Source organism: Stylophora pistillata, chromosome 10, assembly GCF_964205215.1.
Source record: "Stylophora pistillata chromosome 10, jaStyPist1.2, whole genome shotgun sequence".
In the NCBI taxonomy this organism is placed as follows: Eukaryota; Metazoa; Cnidaria; class Anthozoa; order Scleractinia; family Pocilloporidae; genus Stylophora; species Stylophora pistillata.
This window is the reverse complement of record NC_142528.1, coordinates 19,834,150-19,853,326: the sequence shown is the minus strand read 5'-3', so window position 1 is coordinate 19,853,326 and position 19,177 is coordinate 19,834,150. Positions and strand designations below refer to the sequence as shown.

The window sequence follows — 19,177 nt, the reverse complement described above, 5'->3', positions numbered from 1 at the left end:
GCAGGGACTGGTCGCACAAACAGTTCACACGAAGGGACAAACATTAGTTTCATGTGGCAAGTCACTGTGACCACACAAATGTGTAGTTCACACGAAGGGACTAGTCACATGAAACTGGTCGCTGGGACTAGTCGCAGGGACTAGTCCCCTCGTGTGTGCTGACCTTTATGCATCTTTCGGGCTCTCCAAACTTCCCACGTGCTTCATATCTCGATGAACGCATGGTGATGTATGAACCAATTGTTAAATATTGTTTTTTTCCAATTTACATGTACAATGTAAATCACAAGATCTAAGAGAAAATGATCAAAAGTTACAAACTCCCATTTAAATTTTTTCTACTGTTTTATATCTTAGATTTTTTATTGACTTTCTTCCTTCCCTCCTTTACTGCACGATTGCTATACCCTCAGCTACTTTACCCTTTAACTCCCACAATCACTCTGGTAATTCTCCTTACTGTCTGCCATATGATTCTTATGATGTTTGTTTGGAGAATTTGATATTGGATCAACTTGTCTCCTTGATATCATATTTACATTCTGGGAGAAATTTCTGTCTCGGTCACTTGTGGGAGTTAAAGGGTTAAAAACATTTGAAATTGGAGTCAGAGTATTCCTTGAGAAGTATTGATTTGCCTCAAAAAACAGCTCTATAAAGACTTACAATCTATATTAACTGTGCAATGCATGAGGAGCAAAACTGTGTTGCCTTTTTTTTTAATCAAATACTTCCCCCCTATGAGCATCAGAAATTATTCATACTTCAAGTTATCACATCTAACAAAAAAAAATCAATAGGAATACAAGGATATGCTCACACATTCTGAGGGTCTCCTATCCCTTAGAAAAGGAAAAATCGAAAAACCACTCATAATTTCATTGAATTCAGTATTTAATAACCTTTCCACAGTTATGTAGACTGTGCTAGTTTCCTTATAGACACAGCCTGAGTACAAATTGTTTTCCCATGGCACCTGCAAAGGTTTGGAGGAACCTTAAAACAGGGTTCGTACAATTTTGACCTGTTAAAATTCCATGACTTTCCATGACTTTTTCCATGACCTTTTGAAAGATTCCATGACAAGAATGCAGTGTGAAAGAATGTTTGCAAACATTCTCACACTGCGTGCTTCTGTTTATTTCTAATGAAATTCAATCTGATTTTTGGACTCGTCAGTTAACTTTTCAACTTTGGGTCTTATTGCTTTTCACTCATAGAGAGCATATTGATTTTCCATGACTTTCCATGAACCACACCTAAATTTCATGACTTTCCAGGCCTAGAAAATAAAATTTTGACTTTCCAGGTTTTCCATAACCTGTACAAACCCTGTAAAAACAGAAGCTTTGCATTTGATATTTTTCCTTTTCACAATTCTAAAAGCAACCTTTTTTCTTAGTAATGTTTCAGTGTTTATCAATTGTACTGCAAGCCTTCACAGTTTATCTTAAAATCCTTTTCTGGTAAAAAAAAAAAATAGCCTTACCTCCTGTGCTGAAGATCCCTTGCTAGAGGACAAATCCAGCTTATGAATGATACGCAGGATTCCCCTAATCATTTCATCATACACTAATCCATGCATAACTTTACGTTCCTCAAGTTGCTTTCCAAGCAAGCTTTCATCCTAAACACGTCAACAGCATCTTAATTTCAGTACTTCAGCATGAAAGTTATAATTCTATACACAGTCCATGAGCCTTGGGTCTTGGGAAACACATGTAAAACAAAAACTTAAAAAAACATCATTAAATCATCATACGTCTGTAATGAATTAATTAATTGTTTGTTGACTTGCAGATACTGTGTTTTAAACAGGGTTCTTGCACTTTTTCAGGAACCCAATTCAAGGACTTTCAAGGACTTTTTAGGTCATTTTCAAGGAGCTTGGCTCTCAAATTCAATGACCTTTTGCATTAAATGGAAGCTAATAGAAATAAAAATCATTGCTCTTTATATTGTTAAATTTCAATGACACGAGCATGCCTGCAGGACTGGCCAAAAAGTCCAACGAGCATGACTTCAAGCATGCACATCAGAGTGATCACATGCTAGGTAACCTAGGTTATTTTCTATGCACCGATCAGGTACAATAATCATGTGTCAAACATCATAATTGGATGTGGGATTTGAAAGGAAAACTCGTTTTCACAATTTGTTCTAGAATCTTACACTTTCAACACCGAAAACAAAACAAATCTTTGACTTTGATTCATCTGCACCTATATTCAAAGACTTTTAAGAAATTTTCACAGACGTGAGTCTAAATTCAAGGGTTCTCATGTTCTTGAAAACAAACAATTAAATTCAAGGACTTTCAAGGACTTTCAAGGAGCACAGGAACCCTGTTTAAAATACTGACAAAAAATATTGCTTTTTCAACAATACCTTCAACTTATCTTTGTCGAGAAGATATTCCCACAATTCTAGGTAATCTTTGAGAGATGTATTGGGAGTTGACCCTTCATAAACCTCCCTTTCTTCCATTATTGTACTTTCTCCATTCACCTTAAATAAATGAAGTGTGTATTCAAATGTAGTTATAGTAGGTAAAGAGTAAACCCAGACATCTCCCTCTGTCAATTGAAAACAGTATCAAAATTGGTACCTTCCCTTTCCTCACCCAGGTTCCCTCCCAGAAAAAGATTGCATAACATCCATTAACCTTCTAGGCAACTCAAGAGTAAATAAGTAAGTAAGTGAGTAAAAGTAAGTAAGCCTCCTGATTAGCTCAATTGGTTAGAGCGCCGGATTGTATGTTGTGCCGGAGGTCAAGGGTTCGAGCCCCGGCTGGACCAATATTCATGGTCTTAAAATAACTGAGGAGAATTTGCTACCATTCTATAATATCAAGAAATAGATAGACATTCTAGTCTTCTCAGTCAAGGACAAATAAACCGTAGGCCCCGTCTCCTGCACGGTTAGGGATAGGAGACGTTAATTTCCTATGCACGAGATTACTGTGTGGTGGATGTCCTCCCCGGGGTGGGATGGTGGGTTATTTGCACGTTGTAAACTGCTTGGGAACATCTTCCCATGGACCATGCGCTATATAAATAATAAATTATTATTATTATTATTATTATTATTATAATTATTAAAAACTTCATTATTTTGTCAAAATCACTAATGTATGCAGTGTACACTAATTGGGAACATCTAATTACAATTAATTATCTAACAGTTAATAAAATATGAGAGATATGTACATTATTTTGTAGGTATTGAAAAATATATCTAAAAAACAATGATCTGTGCCTTAAGATCAATATCAGTTGTTTCATAAAGAACAGTCTTTACAAGAATTGTCAAGAAAGCTTGTGAAATTAACCCTTTTGATACCTACTTTAAAAGTGTTTAGTGATTCAGATGATCAAGTAGATTTATCAAGTTTGGACCAAATGACAGGGCCTACGCTTACCATAATATGGGTGGGATAAAATCAGCATTTCTAAGATGATACTAAGAATTGTTTAGGACAAATAAGTCTGCAATGTAAGAAGGCGCCAGACCATTTTTGACTCTACACATTATGATTGCAATGGCTTAATTGCAAGAGTTCCTTGTACATCAATTTACTGCCACCAAAAACAGTGCATAGTGCTTGTTCTTGAATTCTCTCCCTGCAAACATCTCTATCAAGAAAACCAGTCCCAGACTTAAGTGCACAGTAGATGATCAATCAAAGAAATTGAACCATTATACTTGTATGTAAAGTGATATAACAACATGCTATACCACCACTGGCAATATGTTGCATCATCCAGCCATAAAATAGCTTATTATTTACGCTTTTGACAAACCTCCTTCAGGATAACTGGATGTGAACAAGTTCTGATGAGACCTTGGTAAACTAAACAAAGAGAAAAGTAAAGAGTCACCTTTTAGTAAGAAATTAAGTGACCAAGACAGTGTACACATGAATCCTACAGGGGTGAAAGATTAATTATTCTGCTGATGATTACTTGAGGCATGAAACTCAAGTTACAACCCTGTCTTAAAATCTAAATTTTACTCATACATAGAGCACTTAAGGACAAGTGAAACAACCTGCACACAGTGTGTTTAATCAATTATGAGCATATAATCATCCAGAGACACCTACCTATTTCTGAAAGAAAATTCCTGAGAATTGCACCTTTGGATGAGAGGTGGAAAAGGACCCGTATTAAGGCCTTACAGCAAAGAAATTTTCCTCCTTTATTCAATATTGCAAACTTGTCAAACAAAACTCTGACAATTCTCTCCATGCAGGCAAGGACAGAGTCAGAGATCTGAAAAAAAATGTTAATGTAAGAGTACCAAACACCTATATACAATGTGTATGTGGCTTTTTTATTGTAGCAGCGTTAATAAAAATAATTTATCACCAGCATTAAATAAATTCTGTCAACATGGTGTCCATCTTTGAAGCGCACCCATCGAGTGTTCTATGGTAATGAAAACTGGCAATTAAACTTAATCACAATGTGTCAAAATGGCATTCAGTTCACTCAATCACAGGTCCATTGATGCTTGCATATCCTTTCAGTAGTTGTTTCAGCAAAGTCTGCTCATTGTTAATGCTTCCCATGACTCAAACCGTTAGCTGTGCAGTTGACACTAAGTTGATCTCTGCATCTGCTTCAGCTTGCATGGTTAACACTACTGTTATTTATTTCAATTTGTTAGAATAAACAGTTAATATAATAAATTAAAAACAATGGGAGAATAAAATATCTCCCTTACCTAAGCTATTATTGTTAAAAGTTACAATTACTAAAAAAATACCTTTCTATTGAAATACCACACTTACCTTGTGCAATAAGTTGCTTTAGTTAAGAATGTCACAAGTACATGTATACAAAACAGAATGTTATTTGCATTTTACTCGCTTGACTCTACTATTGTCGTATGCAACAATTGACATCTGTTCATTATTAATGCCTGTGCAGGAGGTATTTGGAATAAATGTATATTGGGAAGGGTTAGAATCAATCAGCAGTTTGAGTACAAATCAACCAGCATTTGGGTACAAACCAACCAGCATTTGAGTACAAACCAACTTAAACTTTGACATGAGTCAACTGCATTTGGGTAAAAATGACTGGGTGATAAATGATTGTGGATGAGGAATGACCAGTTACCTGCTCACACTTCAAAATTTTAAATAATGTTGTCATAAGAAAAGTTAGAGTTATTAACAATAAGGTTTTGCACTAAAGAAGAAATTCAATAGGTAATTATACAAACCTTGTCCAGCTCCTCAATGATGGATGACAAAGCTTCTAAAAAGGTGGGAAGGTGCTGAGCTCTGTCTTCAGAAAGATCACTTTGACTAAGCAATATGGAAAATAGTTGATTAACATGAGTGAAATAATGTCTCATAAAGTCTTATTATATTTGATTAAGCACCATTTGGTGCCTATTTAATCTCTACCACCATGAATGACTTGTAACACTGACTGTTTTAAGTTCTGAGTTAAGGTGGCTGAACACAGTTTTTGATAGCTTTGTTTCTTTCATCATTTTCTCTAAAACCCTTGATCTCTCGGTCGCCAAAATTGGCAGCAAGCAAGTTAACAACACAAACTTTGATCTTTTGATAGTTGAGCTGACATGTGTGCCATTGCCATGGCGACATGAATATATATAAATAGGCAATTCAAATCGGCTTTGTTTCTTTGTAGAAAATCTAGTCATTAGATTTTCTTTATAATTTGCATGCAGCGAGCTTGTAATGATACTCACAAGTTAACACCATTTTGCTAACAATTTCACTGAGAGATCTTTGATCATCCCTTGTTGAAGGTTCACTCGATTTCCTACAATTTCCTTAGTTTAAAATCAAATTTTTTCAATACTCCAGTTACTTATTTCCTAAAGTATTTTTGAGCCAAATTTTTCTAATGAGTGGTTCTCAAGAAATAGGCATATTTCTGAGAAAGCAATTTTCCATTCAATCGCAATTGTTTGACTTACTACACATGCACTGCATTTAACTGGTTTCTTTACAGTAATGACAAAAAAGCTGAGAATTACTGGGTTCTTTGCACAGTTAACTTTTCTAACATATTTTGTAATAAAAGATTAAAACCCTCTATACACTGCACTAACTATAGAGAAAAATAGCACAAATAGTGCAGGTTCATGTTGAGTATATGAAATGAGTGCTCTGTTGATGGCATGTTTTTTTTTTTGCAATCCTTGCATGCACGCTGAATTGCATCAGTAAGAGCGCGCGCGAAAACTGTGTTCAGCCACTTTAATTATTTGATGTACAACTCCTGCCAAAGTGAGAAATTCAGAGCTACCTAAACAGAGTAGTATTAGAGGCCTTGAAAACGTATCATTGTCTTCAGCTGTATGTACATTTGTAAACTGCATATTTATGAACTCAACTAGCTAACAAAGACTAAGAAACAATTGTTGATGAACATCTGTATATGTGTTTCTCACCTGAGATAAAATTGTTCACTTCTCTGCATAATCTCACTAAACATAAACCTCACATCATCAGCTTGCATAAACAACTTGCATGGCTGCCAAAAGAAAAGAAATTTGATTCTATCCTCCTTTATTAATTCACTGCTTAAAGCTGTTGCTTGTAGTCTTAACAGTCACTAGACTGAATTTAAATTTGAAACAAGTCCTATTATACTGCATGCACAAAAAGACCTTGGACATTTACATTCCATCATCATCAAGTTAAAATGCTGTTCATGGCTCAAACAGCAAACAAAATGTAGAAGCTTAGCAGACAATATTCACTCTGCTGCCTTGCTAGTCCCAGTCCTTTCATCCTAAGAGATACTTTCACTGGTCAGTAATAAACTGTGCAAAGAAAAAATGATTCTTGGTTTGTCACAGATCATCCACTATAATGTTCAAGTCTGGAATGAATGTTTTACACAGGTGGAAATTAAATTTCTCTGTGCACAGCATGACCAAATTCTGCCTGACACTGGCTCTGCACATAGCTTAATTATTTGCCATTAAAGACATTGAGTGTTTTTTTGCTCAGCAAAGGTTATGTTATTGTAAATTTCTCAACCAGTGGAATCATTGGTGTCCCACTCTTCCAAATACTCAAACAAGCATAACTGCAGCTGTTTCTACAAGACCATAATCATTAACCTATAGAATGATAACATCCAGTACACAGGTGTCTATGGATATCAAGTGACCCTTAGATGAAAATGCCATTACAGGAGTTCCCTGATTAATCAAAATGAAACCCTTTTATTAAAAAAATCATTCCTTTCGTTGACAACACAAATGCAACAAATATAAAAAGAACCACATTGACTTTAAACATCACTGATAAATTTAGTCTGTCCTTTGTTTGATCCTTAATATTATGCTGTGTAGATGTAAACATGGATTCTTCACTATCTTCTCTTACTTCAGATCCTTTAATCACAAATACTGGGTGAAATTTCAATGTTTCAGTCTCTTGTCTTGTCTTCTGTGGCATTTGTGTAGTCTGTAACATTTGTTATGGCATGATTCTTTGTAAACTAGCTCACTCATGAAGTTCACACATACAGTACTAACAGAGCCAAAGTGATGCAAATGGACAGTCATCTCTAAAGTTTGCAGATCACATGTTTTCAAACACCCTTACATGTTTCATTGTGAGCTAGCTCATTACAAACTGAGCACACATTTTTATTTGGCTTGGGTATGTTTAACATCACACTGCACGTATTCATTTACCACTGAAAGATCTATACCCTTAATGAGCTTTCACAACTTTTAAGCCATGTCCTGATTTAGCTCATTCTTGGCATCATTATATGCCTGCATGATGAATTGTCACAGAACCAAACTCAAATTGTAAATTCACTCTCCTAAGGAAACCCATGTAAAAATCTCTATGAACAAAATTAATATGAAACTGAATTTAAAATCTCTCAAAACAAAAATTAACACCTTAAACAATACGTGTGATACCTTTGAGAAGTAACCATAACCTCTCACAGCAATTGCCATCTGTCTTGTATCACTTAACACAGAATCAATTATTCTGCGGAAAGTCTTGATAAAATACTATAGGAAAAATATAAAGGCAACCATTCTAAATGGACAGTGTAAATTCACTTCATGTCCCTTGGACAAGCTTAGGGTTCATTTCACTAGTCTCCATACTTGTCTCAAAAAACCTGATAACAACTACTACTGTTGAAATTAAACACATATGTAACTTGCAAAAAACTATATTTACCTGTATCTTACTATCTCTAAGAGGTACTTATTTTCATGAGTAGCAGAGATAGAAAATAATTTATATTGAAAAAGGATTTATCATAATTGTATCCAAAGTCAGGTGAGAAAAAAGGTTTAAAAGGGAAACTTATCCATTCCAGATGTTTTGGACTGCCCAGTATTGTCTAATTTTCTTTTAACTGAAAGGCCAGCACCTACAGTTTTCACTGCTGAGAAAATATGACCTGAGCCCATCAAACCCACAGATCACATAGGGTACTATGAGATGTCAAAGTAACTTCATAAAAAAAAATTGCATAAACGAAATTTTACATAAGTAAGTTTGCATAAACAATCATTTAACAACAAAAAGAACCAATAGCTAAAATTTACATCACCTTTTACAAAGAATTACTAGGAAGGTTAAATAAATGAACCAAGAAAAAAATTTCAAAAATACCATCATGTCAATAAATTATTGACATGATGGTATTTTTGATTATATTTGTTTAGCACCAAGTTCTCTAGAGGCAAAACGTGAAACTAGCTGGAACTTGACACCCAAAAAGCAAGATGCAATGAACAGGAAAAATTCTTACCATGAACATGGCTAAGTCAGATTTGTCTCCATGCCTTCCAACAAAGTAGAGTGAAATCTACGGGAACAAAACAGTACTCAAAATTACTACAACTGCAAGTAAGATTTACTAGCAATAATATTCAAAGCAGAAGTGATGCAAGGGGGTATGCATGTGTCTTTTAATGCAGGCATTTGCATAGAAATAAAGTAATGCTTTGCAGCATGTATTCAAACAATACTAAAGTGGTGCTAAGAGGATACTGATTGCCAAGGGGTCCACCTCTTTCAACAATAACAAAATATCAACTTTACATAATAGTGGGTAAAATATACAACTGTAACTATCACTACTTAATTCATTGTGTACGTAGTCTGACTTTCTAGGTGAGGGAAGTCATCATCACTCACAACTCCGATGATAACATCCTTAGTCAGCTTCAAACTGTTTTTTGTAATACTTAATGAATTTATGTCACACCTGTTGGAAGAATGCTTCCATTGCAGCATACGCAGCATAACTTGTTTCCTTGTTGTGATGCTTACACCAACGGTACAACTCTCCATACATCACCTGGTTAGAGTAGATCAGCATCTTAGCAAAATACATCACAATTGTATGATATCTTTAGTTAAGGTACAGCTGCATTTACTGAAAAATGAGAGAAATCTATTTTTGTCTACTATCCCAATTAAAATGGAGAATAGCTTCCCACTGTAATACAATCTGGCAAGCATTGACTTTTAAAACAATTACCACTTTCTGAAGGGAAAAAATATTCTGTCAACACAACCTGAGATTCAATGTCAGTTGCACACTTCATGGTTGATGGTGTGCACCCTTAGAAATCTGAGCACGAGAGACACCTTTTAAAAGGTTATGACGATAATCTATCTGTGACATTAGTGGTGACTGGACCACAGACTTTTTTCACTGCAAGTTGAAGCTTGATTTGTAAAATACTGCGCTAATTAGATGGTACTGCATGGTTCACAGGTTCTATCCTTAGAGCTAACAAATCTAGATAAGTAACAAAAAGTACTCCACAATTTTGTACCATAGATACTGCAAAACTAAGGAGGGTGAGCCACTAGCAGTTGGGTCAACTATTGGCCCTGAGTTTTCTGGAAGGCTCTCTTTTCCAGTAATCTGGATTTACAGAAAGCCTGCTAAGTTTTTGATTAAGAACAAAATAAACAAAGAGGGGCCCCTAAAAAGCTTTAGGGGTGGACTGATGTTCAGGCTTGCAACCAGATACAGCTCAGGGGCTAGTAAACTAGAGAATAACTTGTTGGCTGCTTTGTGTCAAAAGCTTCCAGGTACTGGACACTTCAGTCACTTTGCAGTTAATCCCATTTAGCCTATTTAGCCGATATTTGTTACAGACTACATTGCATTCTCAACAGTGAGGGCTACTTGTAGTGAGCTGATTTCCTAAAGAGAAGAGAAGTTGACTAAAGAGAAGTTGACTATCACAGGCATAATGGCTGGATTGAAGTTAAACATTTGAGGACTAGTGCTACTACTCTGCTTCATCACTCATCTCGTATGGCCGAAGAAAGAGCTTTGACTAACCACAAAAACTAACTTCTACATATACGGTGTATTGAGTTTTTTGGTGAATAAAAAGGTAGGCCCCATACATATGGTGATGTTATTTCTAGAACTGGCAATTAGAAAACAAGCACTAACCAAAACTTAACAATTGAATCCTTCGACTCATGGCTCGAGGCATGGAGAAATTATGAAGCACTCTTGATAGGTGTTGAACCACTTCGTTACACAGTACTAAAACATTATCAAGCAATGATTCAAAAGGCTAACAAGAAATTAATGTGGAAAGCAGTTCACAATTATGAAGTCCAATTTCACCTTAGCTTAACTCTCAAATACATCTGCATGCTTTGAGACCATTGACACAACTTTGTACATGACAATCCTAAACTTGTCTGCCATCTAGAAGGATGGCATTTACTGCCAGTACTGTTAATTATGGCATCCTATCAGGGCCAAAATTCAACATTGCGATTTGACATTGGTCTTTTAGTATTCTTCCTTATTTCACGATTGGACATTCAAGTTTTTATTCCTTATGAAACTTTTTCCGATTCTACATTGTCTTTTTTTACAATTAAACTTCCAAGTTTCAAGTATTAAACATTGTACTTCTCGTAATTCCACTTTGTAGTTGTGGCAATGCAACATTGTTGTACTTATGGTAATGATATATTCAACATGCAGTACTTTGCGCTATTCAACATTCAACTTTCCATCATCCAACCGCAACCCAGCCATTAACGAAGGAGCGCAGGCTCACTAAGGTCAAGTACCTAATATGTAAGCCTCATAACTTCATACGAGGTTATCTTGTGAGATGACAAATGGATGATATCTCGTATTTGGTGGACTGTGTTCATGATATCCTAGTCCGTATGACATCATTCTTCTCTTAACTGTTCTGCAACTTACTCCAACCATAGTAGCAATCTCTTGCAATTCAAAATATATAATATAATAATTATAATATATATAATATATTATATAATATAATATATAATATATTAAAACCTTGTTTAAATATGAGAGCTGTTCTTTGCTTTACTATGTACAAGGGTCGTCCACATCTACCATCTTGTTGCACACTAGCGCTATAACCTCCCTAAGAATTCTCAGTTCTTTCGATTTCTACCAGCAAACTATGAGCTCTTCCCACAGTTTCTGTTATGAAATCCTCAATGTCTAGATTTACCAACATCCTTTGCAAAAAAATCTACTTTACCAACAAGAAGCTGAACATTTCCATGACTGTTATGTACGCCTTGAACATTATTTAAAATGTCTTGGATATTATGATTGATGCAAATTTGAAACCATTACAGCAGATCAAATTTTACAGGACAAGCTCGTTTTTGGATTTCAGGATTCAAGGGTACGTGAAAGGTTGCTCCGTGAAAAATATTTGTCACTTGAGAAAACTGATGAAATTTGTTGGGTACACAAGACAACGATTGAACAAATAATAATAATAATAATACAGCATTTGTAGTGCGCAAATTCCATGTAGATATGCTCAAATGTGCATTACAACATATCACTATTTAAATAGTTTAAAACCAAGAGAACAATAATAAATAGGTTAGGATCACAATATATAGAATAATAAACATATAAAATAAAATAAAGTAATTAATATTAGGCAGGCTATGAAAACGCAGCACAAAATAAATGTGTGTTAAGTTTAGACTTGAAGCCAGCAACAGTGTTTTCAGACCTAATTTCCAGAGGAAGGGCATTCCAAAGTTTAGGCGCAGCATACGTGAAGGAGCGATCACCAATAGTTACTTTATGAATAACGGCTGATAGTTTCAAAAGAAACTGTTTGGGGCTGCGTCGGTGGGGATAATGAAATAATTTGGATATATCAACAAAGTTGAAATGGTAAATTGGCCACCGTAACGATTACAAAAGCGATTACAAATAGTTACTTTCAACAACTTTTTAGGATAACTAAGGAGGAGGTTATCACGAGAACTCGAAAGATTATACCGTGAAGGTGACTTAACAGAAATTAAAGAGGTTAGATAGGTAGGTGCCAAACATTTAAGAACATTTTAAAAACAACTCGAAATTTAACTGGTAGCCAGTGTAAATCAAAAATGCAATCCTGAACGGTGGAATCTACTTCGTATTCGTTTAGTCATTTTATCCCATATTTAGCACAACACAATCGCACGTTTCTTTCTGAAAAGCCTCTTGTTACTTCTGGAAAGTTTTGTGTGAGAATCTTACTGACATGTTTGTACGTTTTATTGTCTTCAATGAGATTCCTTATTCAAGTGGCATTGCTTTCCATATATTCCGCCATATTTGTCTCTTGATTAGTGGGTCAGTCAATTCAAGCAAAACAAATGGCGCTAAGCAGTTGACATCTGTCAATCAGTAGAATTTAAAACGGCTTTCAAATATAGTTTGAAAACGCCATTTAAAGGTACCTTTTTCACACTTATGAGAACATCGCTTCCAACCGCAAAAAAGGTACTTTTTTGCTCTTTTGATAGGAACGTTTCTAAACCGCAAAAAAGGTACCTTTTTCGCGCTTTTGAAGAGATCGCTTCAAATTGAAAAAAAGTTACCTTTTTCATGCTTTAAAGTTTTGTTTAATAAAGAGAGAAATGGATGAAAAGCGGACAATATTGACGTTAAAATATTTCCACTCGAAAGCTTAAAATACCTGCCTCTTTCTCTCTAAAAAGGTACCTTTTTTTAACTTTTCACCTAATCAACTAGCATTCACAAAAAAGGTAACAATTTTGCATGTTGTTCTATGAAAAATAAATGTAGAAAGCTAATTTTTCTGCTCTTTTCAATTAGGAGAGTTGATCTTTTTGTAAAAAAGCAGAATTGGCGGAACCTTTCACTGATTCAAACCCTCCCAGCGAAGCAATCGTGTCCATTATTTGGAAGATGGATTTTCAGAGAATGGATCTTTAGACAAAGTTTTTGGTGTGGAAGAGATTTCAGCGGTGACTCTTGATGATTTGCAGCTTGTAACATTAAAATTGGAGTCAGGAAATTATCTTCGCTTTCAGCCGGACACTGGAGCCCAATGTAACGTAGTCCCTTTGCATTTGTATAAGAAAGCGACAAGAGACTTTAATTTGCTTAACGTGACCCCAGTAAGCACGGCGATTATTTCGTATGGTGGCACATCGATTCCTATCCGTGGTAGAGTTCGTTTGAGAGTTTGGCGTGGAGATTTCAACCTTATCTTTGCAATATATTTCATGACAGATTTAGTGTGTTGGGATGCAACACTAGAAATATGTCACACAATCTACCTATATGCAGAACATGAACTGGTCAATGCTCTTTCACCTTTCCTGGACAAAAGAATATAATCTTCTCCAATGAAGGGCTAACGCTCAAAACGTCAGCTTTTGTAATCGTTACGGTGGCCAATTTACCATTTTAACTTTGTTGATATATCCAAATTATTTCGTTACTCCCACCGACGCAGCCCCAAACAGTTTCTTTCGAAACTATCAGCCTTTCTCCAAGAAAACATTTGGAACATAAACAACTTCAAGTTTTAAAAGGAAAGTTGCCCACTTTCTTGGAAACTGTTCTTAAATGGATTGAAACACATATTTCAACCTGTATAACAACACATGTAAAAATTTTTATGCCCCATTGTAATTTTTTATTGCATATTTGCCATTGTTGTATGTTGTGATAGAATAGCCTCTTATAGGGGACCTGTAATAAAGTGCATGTTATTGTATTCTATTGTAGTTTAATGAAGCCAGCACATGCAGGCATCCCATTACATTGTACATTCCTTTATTGCTGTTTCAGGTTGACTGTTTAGCTCTCATCACAACTTCACGACGGTTTAAACGTGTCTTTCTTAAATGGGGGTAGCCGCTGGCATTTTCACCACGAGGGCTCACAAACCGCATTTCCGAGAGCTGTTCGCCCGCATTCGGCCTTAGTCGGATGAGAGTAAGAAGGCTGTTGATGGAAGAACTTGCGACTTTTGGGTCAAACGAAGACCCCCAAAATATAAACAAAAGGAACTAATTTGATGCCACGCAATTAGCCTGCATTGTTGAAGCCTTTTGAAAAAGAATAAGAGCTTCTCCGGTTGTTACTAAAATGAAGACCCCCTACCAAAATGAAGACCCCCTACCAAAACGAAGACCCCCTACCAAAACGAAGACCCCCTACCAAAACGAAGACTCCTTACCAAAACGAAGACCCCATACCAAAACGAGGAACCATTACCAAAACGAAGACCAATTACCAAAACGAAGACCCATTAATTAAATAAATTCGTTATGTTCATGAGACACACTACGAAAACGAAGATCCTTACGGAAATCTTGAATTCTGAATTTGGTGCGTCTGTAATTTAATGCAGAATATTTCAACAGTAGAGCTCTATGGAGCTTTACATGGGACTACTTTAAAGCTAAACATGACATGCACATGGAAGATGCGTTGCGTGAGGCATCTAGTAAAACATGGACTAGATTGAATTAGTAAAACATGGATTGGATTAGTAAAACATGGATTAGTAGCTAAGAAAATGTAATGAAAATCAAATCAATACAGCTATCCTATTTTAGTTGATGGAATATATGAATTCCATATGTTGTTCTTGATAGTTGTCTTTTGTAATGTTATCTTTACCTACATCGCTTAAAGCGTCACGCAGTGCATCTTCCATGTGCTTGTCATGTCTCTTCGATTAAATCTCGTTTTAGCTTTAAAGTAGTCCCATTTTAAGTTCCATAGGGCTCTACTGTTGAAATATTCCGAAATAAATTCGACGCACCGAATTCAGAATTCAAGATTTCCGTAAGGATCTTCGTTTTCACGGTGTGTCTCACGAACACAACGAATTTATTAATGGGCCCTCGTTTTGGTAATTGGTCTTCGTTTTGGTAGTGGGTCTTCGTTTTGGTAATGGGTCTTCATTTTAGTAGGGGGTCTTCGTTTTGGTAGGGGGGTCTTTGTTTTGGTAGGGGGTCCTCGTTTTGGGGGTCTTCATTTTAGTAACAACCGGAGAAGCTCTTACTCTTTTTCAAAAGGATTTAACAATGCAGGCTAATTGCGTGGCATCAAATTAGTTCCTTTTGTTTATATTTAATTCGCGTTTCCCATAAATATCACCTTGTGTTTTTCTGTAACTGAACGCCTCGCGCTAAAATAACGATTTACTTTCGGTTTAGTGTTGAGAAGCGTTTTAAAAGCTTTAAAACGAGCCCTTAAACGAAAGTTTTGGTTGAGATAAAGTGGAGAAACGGATTTCTGATAAAAATTATAACTCTTTGCTGCTATTTGATTTGCCTTTGAAAACCTGAAAGCGAAATTTAAATTAAGGCTATTTTGGTAAATAATGGATTTTGGATAGAATTTTGGATAGAATTTTGTTAACAAGAGGCGGCTGGTCAAGTTCCTACGCTTTATTCAACTCATTAGTGCATCGCCGATGTTAGCTCAGTGTTTGATTTCTTGCACAAGCCTTAAAGGGCAGTGTCGTATCGGCTTCAATAACGCTGAATTGTTTCAGCTGTTAGTTTGAAACGCTATGTTCCGATTCGCAAACGCCAATTAGTTTACTTTTTGTGTATGAGGTTTCTTTAACAACATTGGAAACTTCAGTAAGCTTTCCAATGTAAAAAAGAGAAAGGGATTCTTTTTAGTGGGAACTAACGTTTTATGCAATGTTAACAAGTTGCCGCCGTTTCTTTGATGAACGGTTGGTATAACTTTTAAAACGTGCTGCGGCAAAAGTCAAATGGTTAAGATCTTAGCATTGTTCTTCAGTAGTGAAACGTTTTTATTAGTTTACAGAGGATGGATGTTTAAAAATTTGCAATTTTCAAACCAGACCTAGAAGACTCGATTGCAAACCCAAAACCTTCGATACTTTTTTGCTATGCATTGCGGTTTGACGAAATGGCTATGGCATTATCATCTTACACTTTTAGCGTGACATAAGTTCCGGCTTTCCACTTTATTTTAATTATAAAATTAATTTTAACGAAACAATAGTGTCAAAACATCATTCGAACGTGAAACTGGAAACAAAAGAAATATATCGCACCTAACATCAAAACGCTTGCAATCGTGCAAGCTAGCTACATTTTCGGAAATTGTTCATGCCGTGAATAATGAATATTAAATTAGAAAAACAAAAGAGTGCATATATGAACACTAAATCAACCCACAAAATGTGGGTACACACTTAAACCGCACTGAAGTTGTCATGTTTCCCTACCCTCCCTACCCCAAGCAGTTTGTTTGAGTCCCAGTATATGTATTACATTAAACTACTCATTTGAGGCCCAAATCAGTGTGGTGTTTTCCTTGTGGTAAGGAGCAAGGGACATTAAGTCATTTAAATTCATATTGTATGCAAACGTAAAGAAAAAACCAACCTCATAGTCTTTGGCAATATATTCCTTGAACTGAGCTGAATGTTTAGCAAACAGGTAAAGCCCAGCTGCAAATACAACAAATAAAGTAATTTGTTGTACATCTACCCATGATCTACCAATATATTATCTGAGCTGACATAATTGTTTGACAAGCATGTTAAGCCCAGCTGACATTTAAAACCGATCAACAGACCATATCGTTAATGATTATGGATTTGAGTGTGTCATTCCACATTTGTGTCACCATAAGTTGTTTCACTAAAAGTCAAAGTTGATTCACTACATGTCCATTGTGAAAATCACAACTCGTTTTGCTGTAAATTTAAAAATATACCACTTCAAACTTATCTCCCTCAACAGTCACAACGCCCCTAAAATGATATCAAGCAAGACTAACCATGGGTGAAAAGGTAACAAAACTGTCAAACATATCCAGGCTTCCACAACTGGATTTTTCTTCTTTGCCAAGGGATTTACATAGTGCAAATGGATGTGAGCGACATGTACCCTGCCTTCAATAAGGTTTTTGCCATTTAAACAAGTTAAATAATCATGAACATAGTTATATGCTGGTGGTAGCAAAAAACTAATTAACAAGGGTTAACATAGCCTGAATTTCAGCCGCCTCTTCCGCTCGCTAAAGAGGCGGCTGAAATTCAGGCTTGGGTTAACAAAACTTTTAGTTGCTGATAACTTGTACTTATGATAGCTCAAAATTTTTTTGGCTTCCTCTAAAGGTTTGAGTAAATGGAGCTTGATTGTCTTCCACTCAACTGCCCATGAGAAAAGGACCTGACAGTAAGATCTTTTGAGCACAAACTGAAAAGTTCACTCAAATCTACCTTTTGGTACTTCATAGCGACTAAGACTGACCTAAAAACAGAGAAGGATTTTAAGCAATTTGTTATTTATACAAACATAGATACATACCCTGTTATGGAGAGTGCCCGTATCTTCTAGAAAGCGTTGTGTTACATAAGTACTAAAAATAGAACTGAGGAAGTTTCTGAAATGCTTAGTCATGATGACTCTTTAAGAACTCTTAATGGAACTTTCTAGAACCCTTAGTGAGCATATTTTGTTATTACGCAATAGCAATGTAATGATACTAAAAATAGTTACCGATATTACCGATCCCTGGAATATTCTAGTACATTTTGTAAAACATATATAAGGAGTTGCGATCAGTTAAAGTTAGCCTTTCTTTTAGAGCGGAGCCAGTGTATTGTGAAACAGTGTGTCGTCGTGGAGTGTCAATAGAGTTAGTGCTGTCGCGAAGAATCCAGAGAAGACAGTATTATTACAGAGCCAGACTACAGAGAATTGTTGGAATTATTTACTGTTACTGGAATCTTCAGCCGTGTGGAAGGCTACGTTAAGAAAAGTGTTGTGGACATCGATAAGCTACCAGAATCTTTGAAGAGAGCTGTGAGTTGTGCAGTAGTGCACTGAGATTATAGTTTTTACAGAGGACTCTAAGATAAGAGGATAGTTATTGTACTGGTTATTGGTATCGCTCCGTAGCAAGATTATTACGTCAGTCAGTAAAGTAGTTGAGTTTGTGCGAGTAGTATCTTTCTGTCGGTTGTGAAAATATCGTAACAACATACATAGGTTAGATACAATGAATATATGAAGTTCATATATTTTGAACTGCGGTTGTAGATACGTATAATGCACGATCCTTGCAGTAGAGAGCCCTACTTATGCAATAGCGAAAATCAGACTTAACGGCCTGCTCCCAGTTGGCTTGTTAGCTCAATTGGTAGAGCGCTGCACTAGTATCACAGAGGTCAGTGGTTCGAATCCCGTACAGGCCTGATTTTTTTCAGGTCTGACTTTCGCTATTGCATAAATAGCGCTCTCTACTGCGAGGATCGTGCATCATATGTATACATAGGTTAGTTGACCACTTCCCGTGGGGCTTTTCAGTGCGAATCTTACAACACTGTGCAGGGTACTTCACCATGCAGACTGCTTGAAGTAGCTCACAATGAACACAGGCAAATCTAACAGATGCCCCCAATTTCCAGTAAACAGGCCTGACCACAACACTGGGAGCTATGTTCCTTACTCTCTGCGATAAATGTGTGGGTTCTTTAACGTTGCCTGCTATAACCAGTACAGAGAATGCGCAGGAGACATGGCCTATGGTTTTTCATCCCTACTAGAATGTCTTATACTTTGCAGAGAGACATGGCATATACTTTGCAGGAGACATGGCCTATGGTTTTTCATCCCTACTAGAATGTCTTATACTTTGCAGATATCGTAACAAAGGCAGCACATTCTCCTCAGTTAGCACATGTGGTAACATCAACATAAATACATGACAACGATTAACAACATAGCAAACTATACAATCCATAGATATTTTATAATGATCTTGATTCTATGAACTTCCAAGCAAGTCTTTGCATCATTCAGTGCTTTAAAGAACATTTCAGAGCAGTGCATCTGTAAACA

At 36.1% G+C, this 19,177-nt stretch overlaps 1 protein-coding gene across 5 annotated transcripts in view; it reads right to left on the bottom strand.

Annotated features, from left to right (window-relative positions):
- Positions 1 to 19,177, bottom strand: part of LOC111320216 (DNA-dependent protein kinase catalytic subunit) — a 214,034-nt gene that overhangs the window by 156,108 nt on the left and 38,749 nt on the right. For all 5 annotated transcript variants that reach the window (XR_015992649.1, XM_088736607.1, XM_088736604.1 and 2 more), the window contains 11 exons: positions 17,554 to 17,584; positions 16,712 to 16,776; positions 9,246 to 9,338; positions 8,787 to 8,843; positions 7,936 to 8,031; positions 6,439 to 6,521; positions 5,233 to 5,317; positions 4,106 to 4,274; positions 3,804 to 3,853; positions 2,389 to 2,508; positions 1,490 to 1,627 (listed from right to left, as the gene is read on the bottom strand). Coding sequence is in view for 4 of the 5 variants with exons in the window: in XM_088736607.1 (XP_088592733.1) it covers positions 1,490 to 1,627; positions 2,389 to 2,508; positions 3,804 to 3,853; positions 4,106 to 4,274; positions 5,233 to 5,317; positions 6,439 to 6,521; positions 7,936 to 8,031; positions 8,787 to 8,843; positions 9,246 to 9,338; positions 16,712 to 16,776; positions 17,554 to 17,584 (987 nt within the window). In the remaining variant the exon portion in view is untranslated. The remainder of the gene's footprint in view (positions 1 to 1,489; positions 1,628 to 2,388; positions 2,509 to 3,803; positions 3,854 to 4,105; positions 4,275 to 5,232; positions 5,318 to 6,438; positions 6,522 to 7,935; positions 8,032 to 8,786; positions 8,844 to 9,245; positions 9,339 to 16,711; positions 16,777 to 17,553; positions 17,585 to 19,177) is intronic.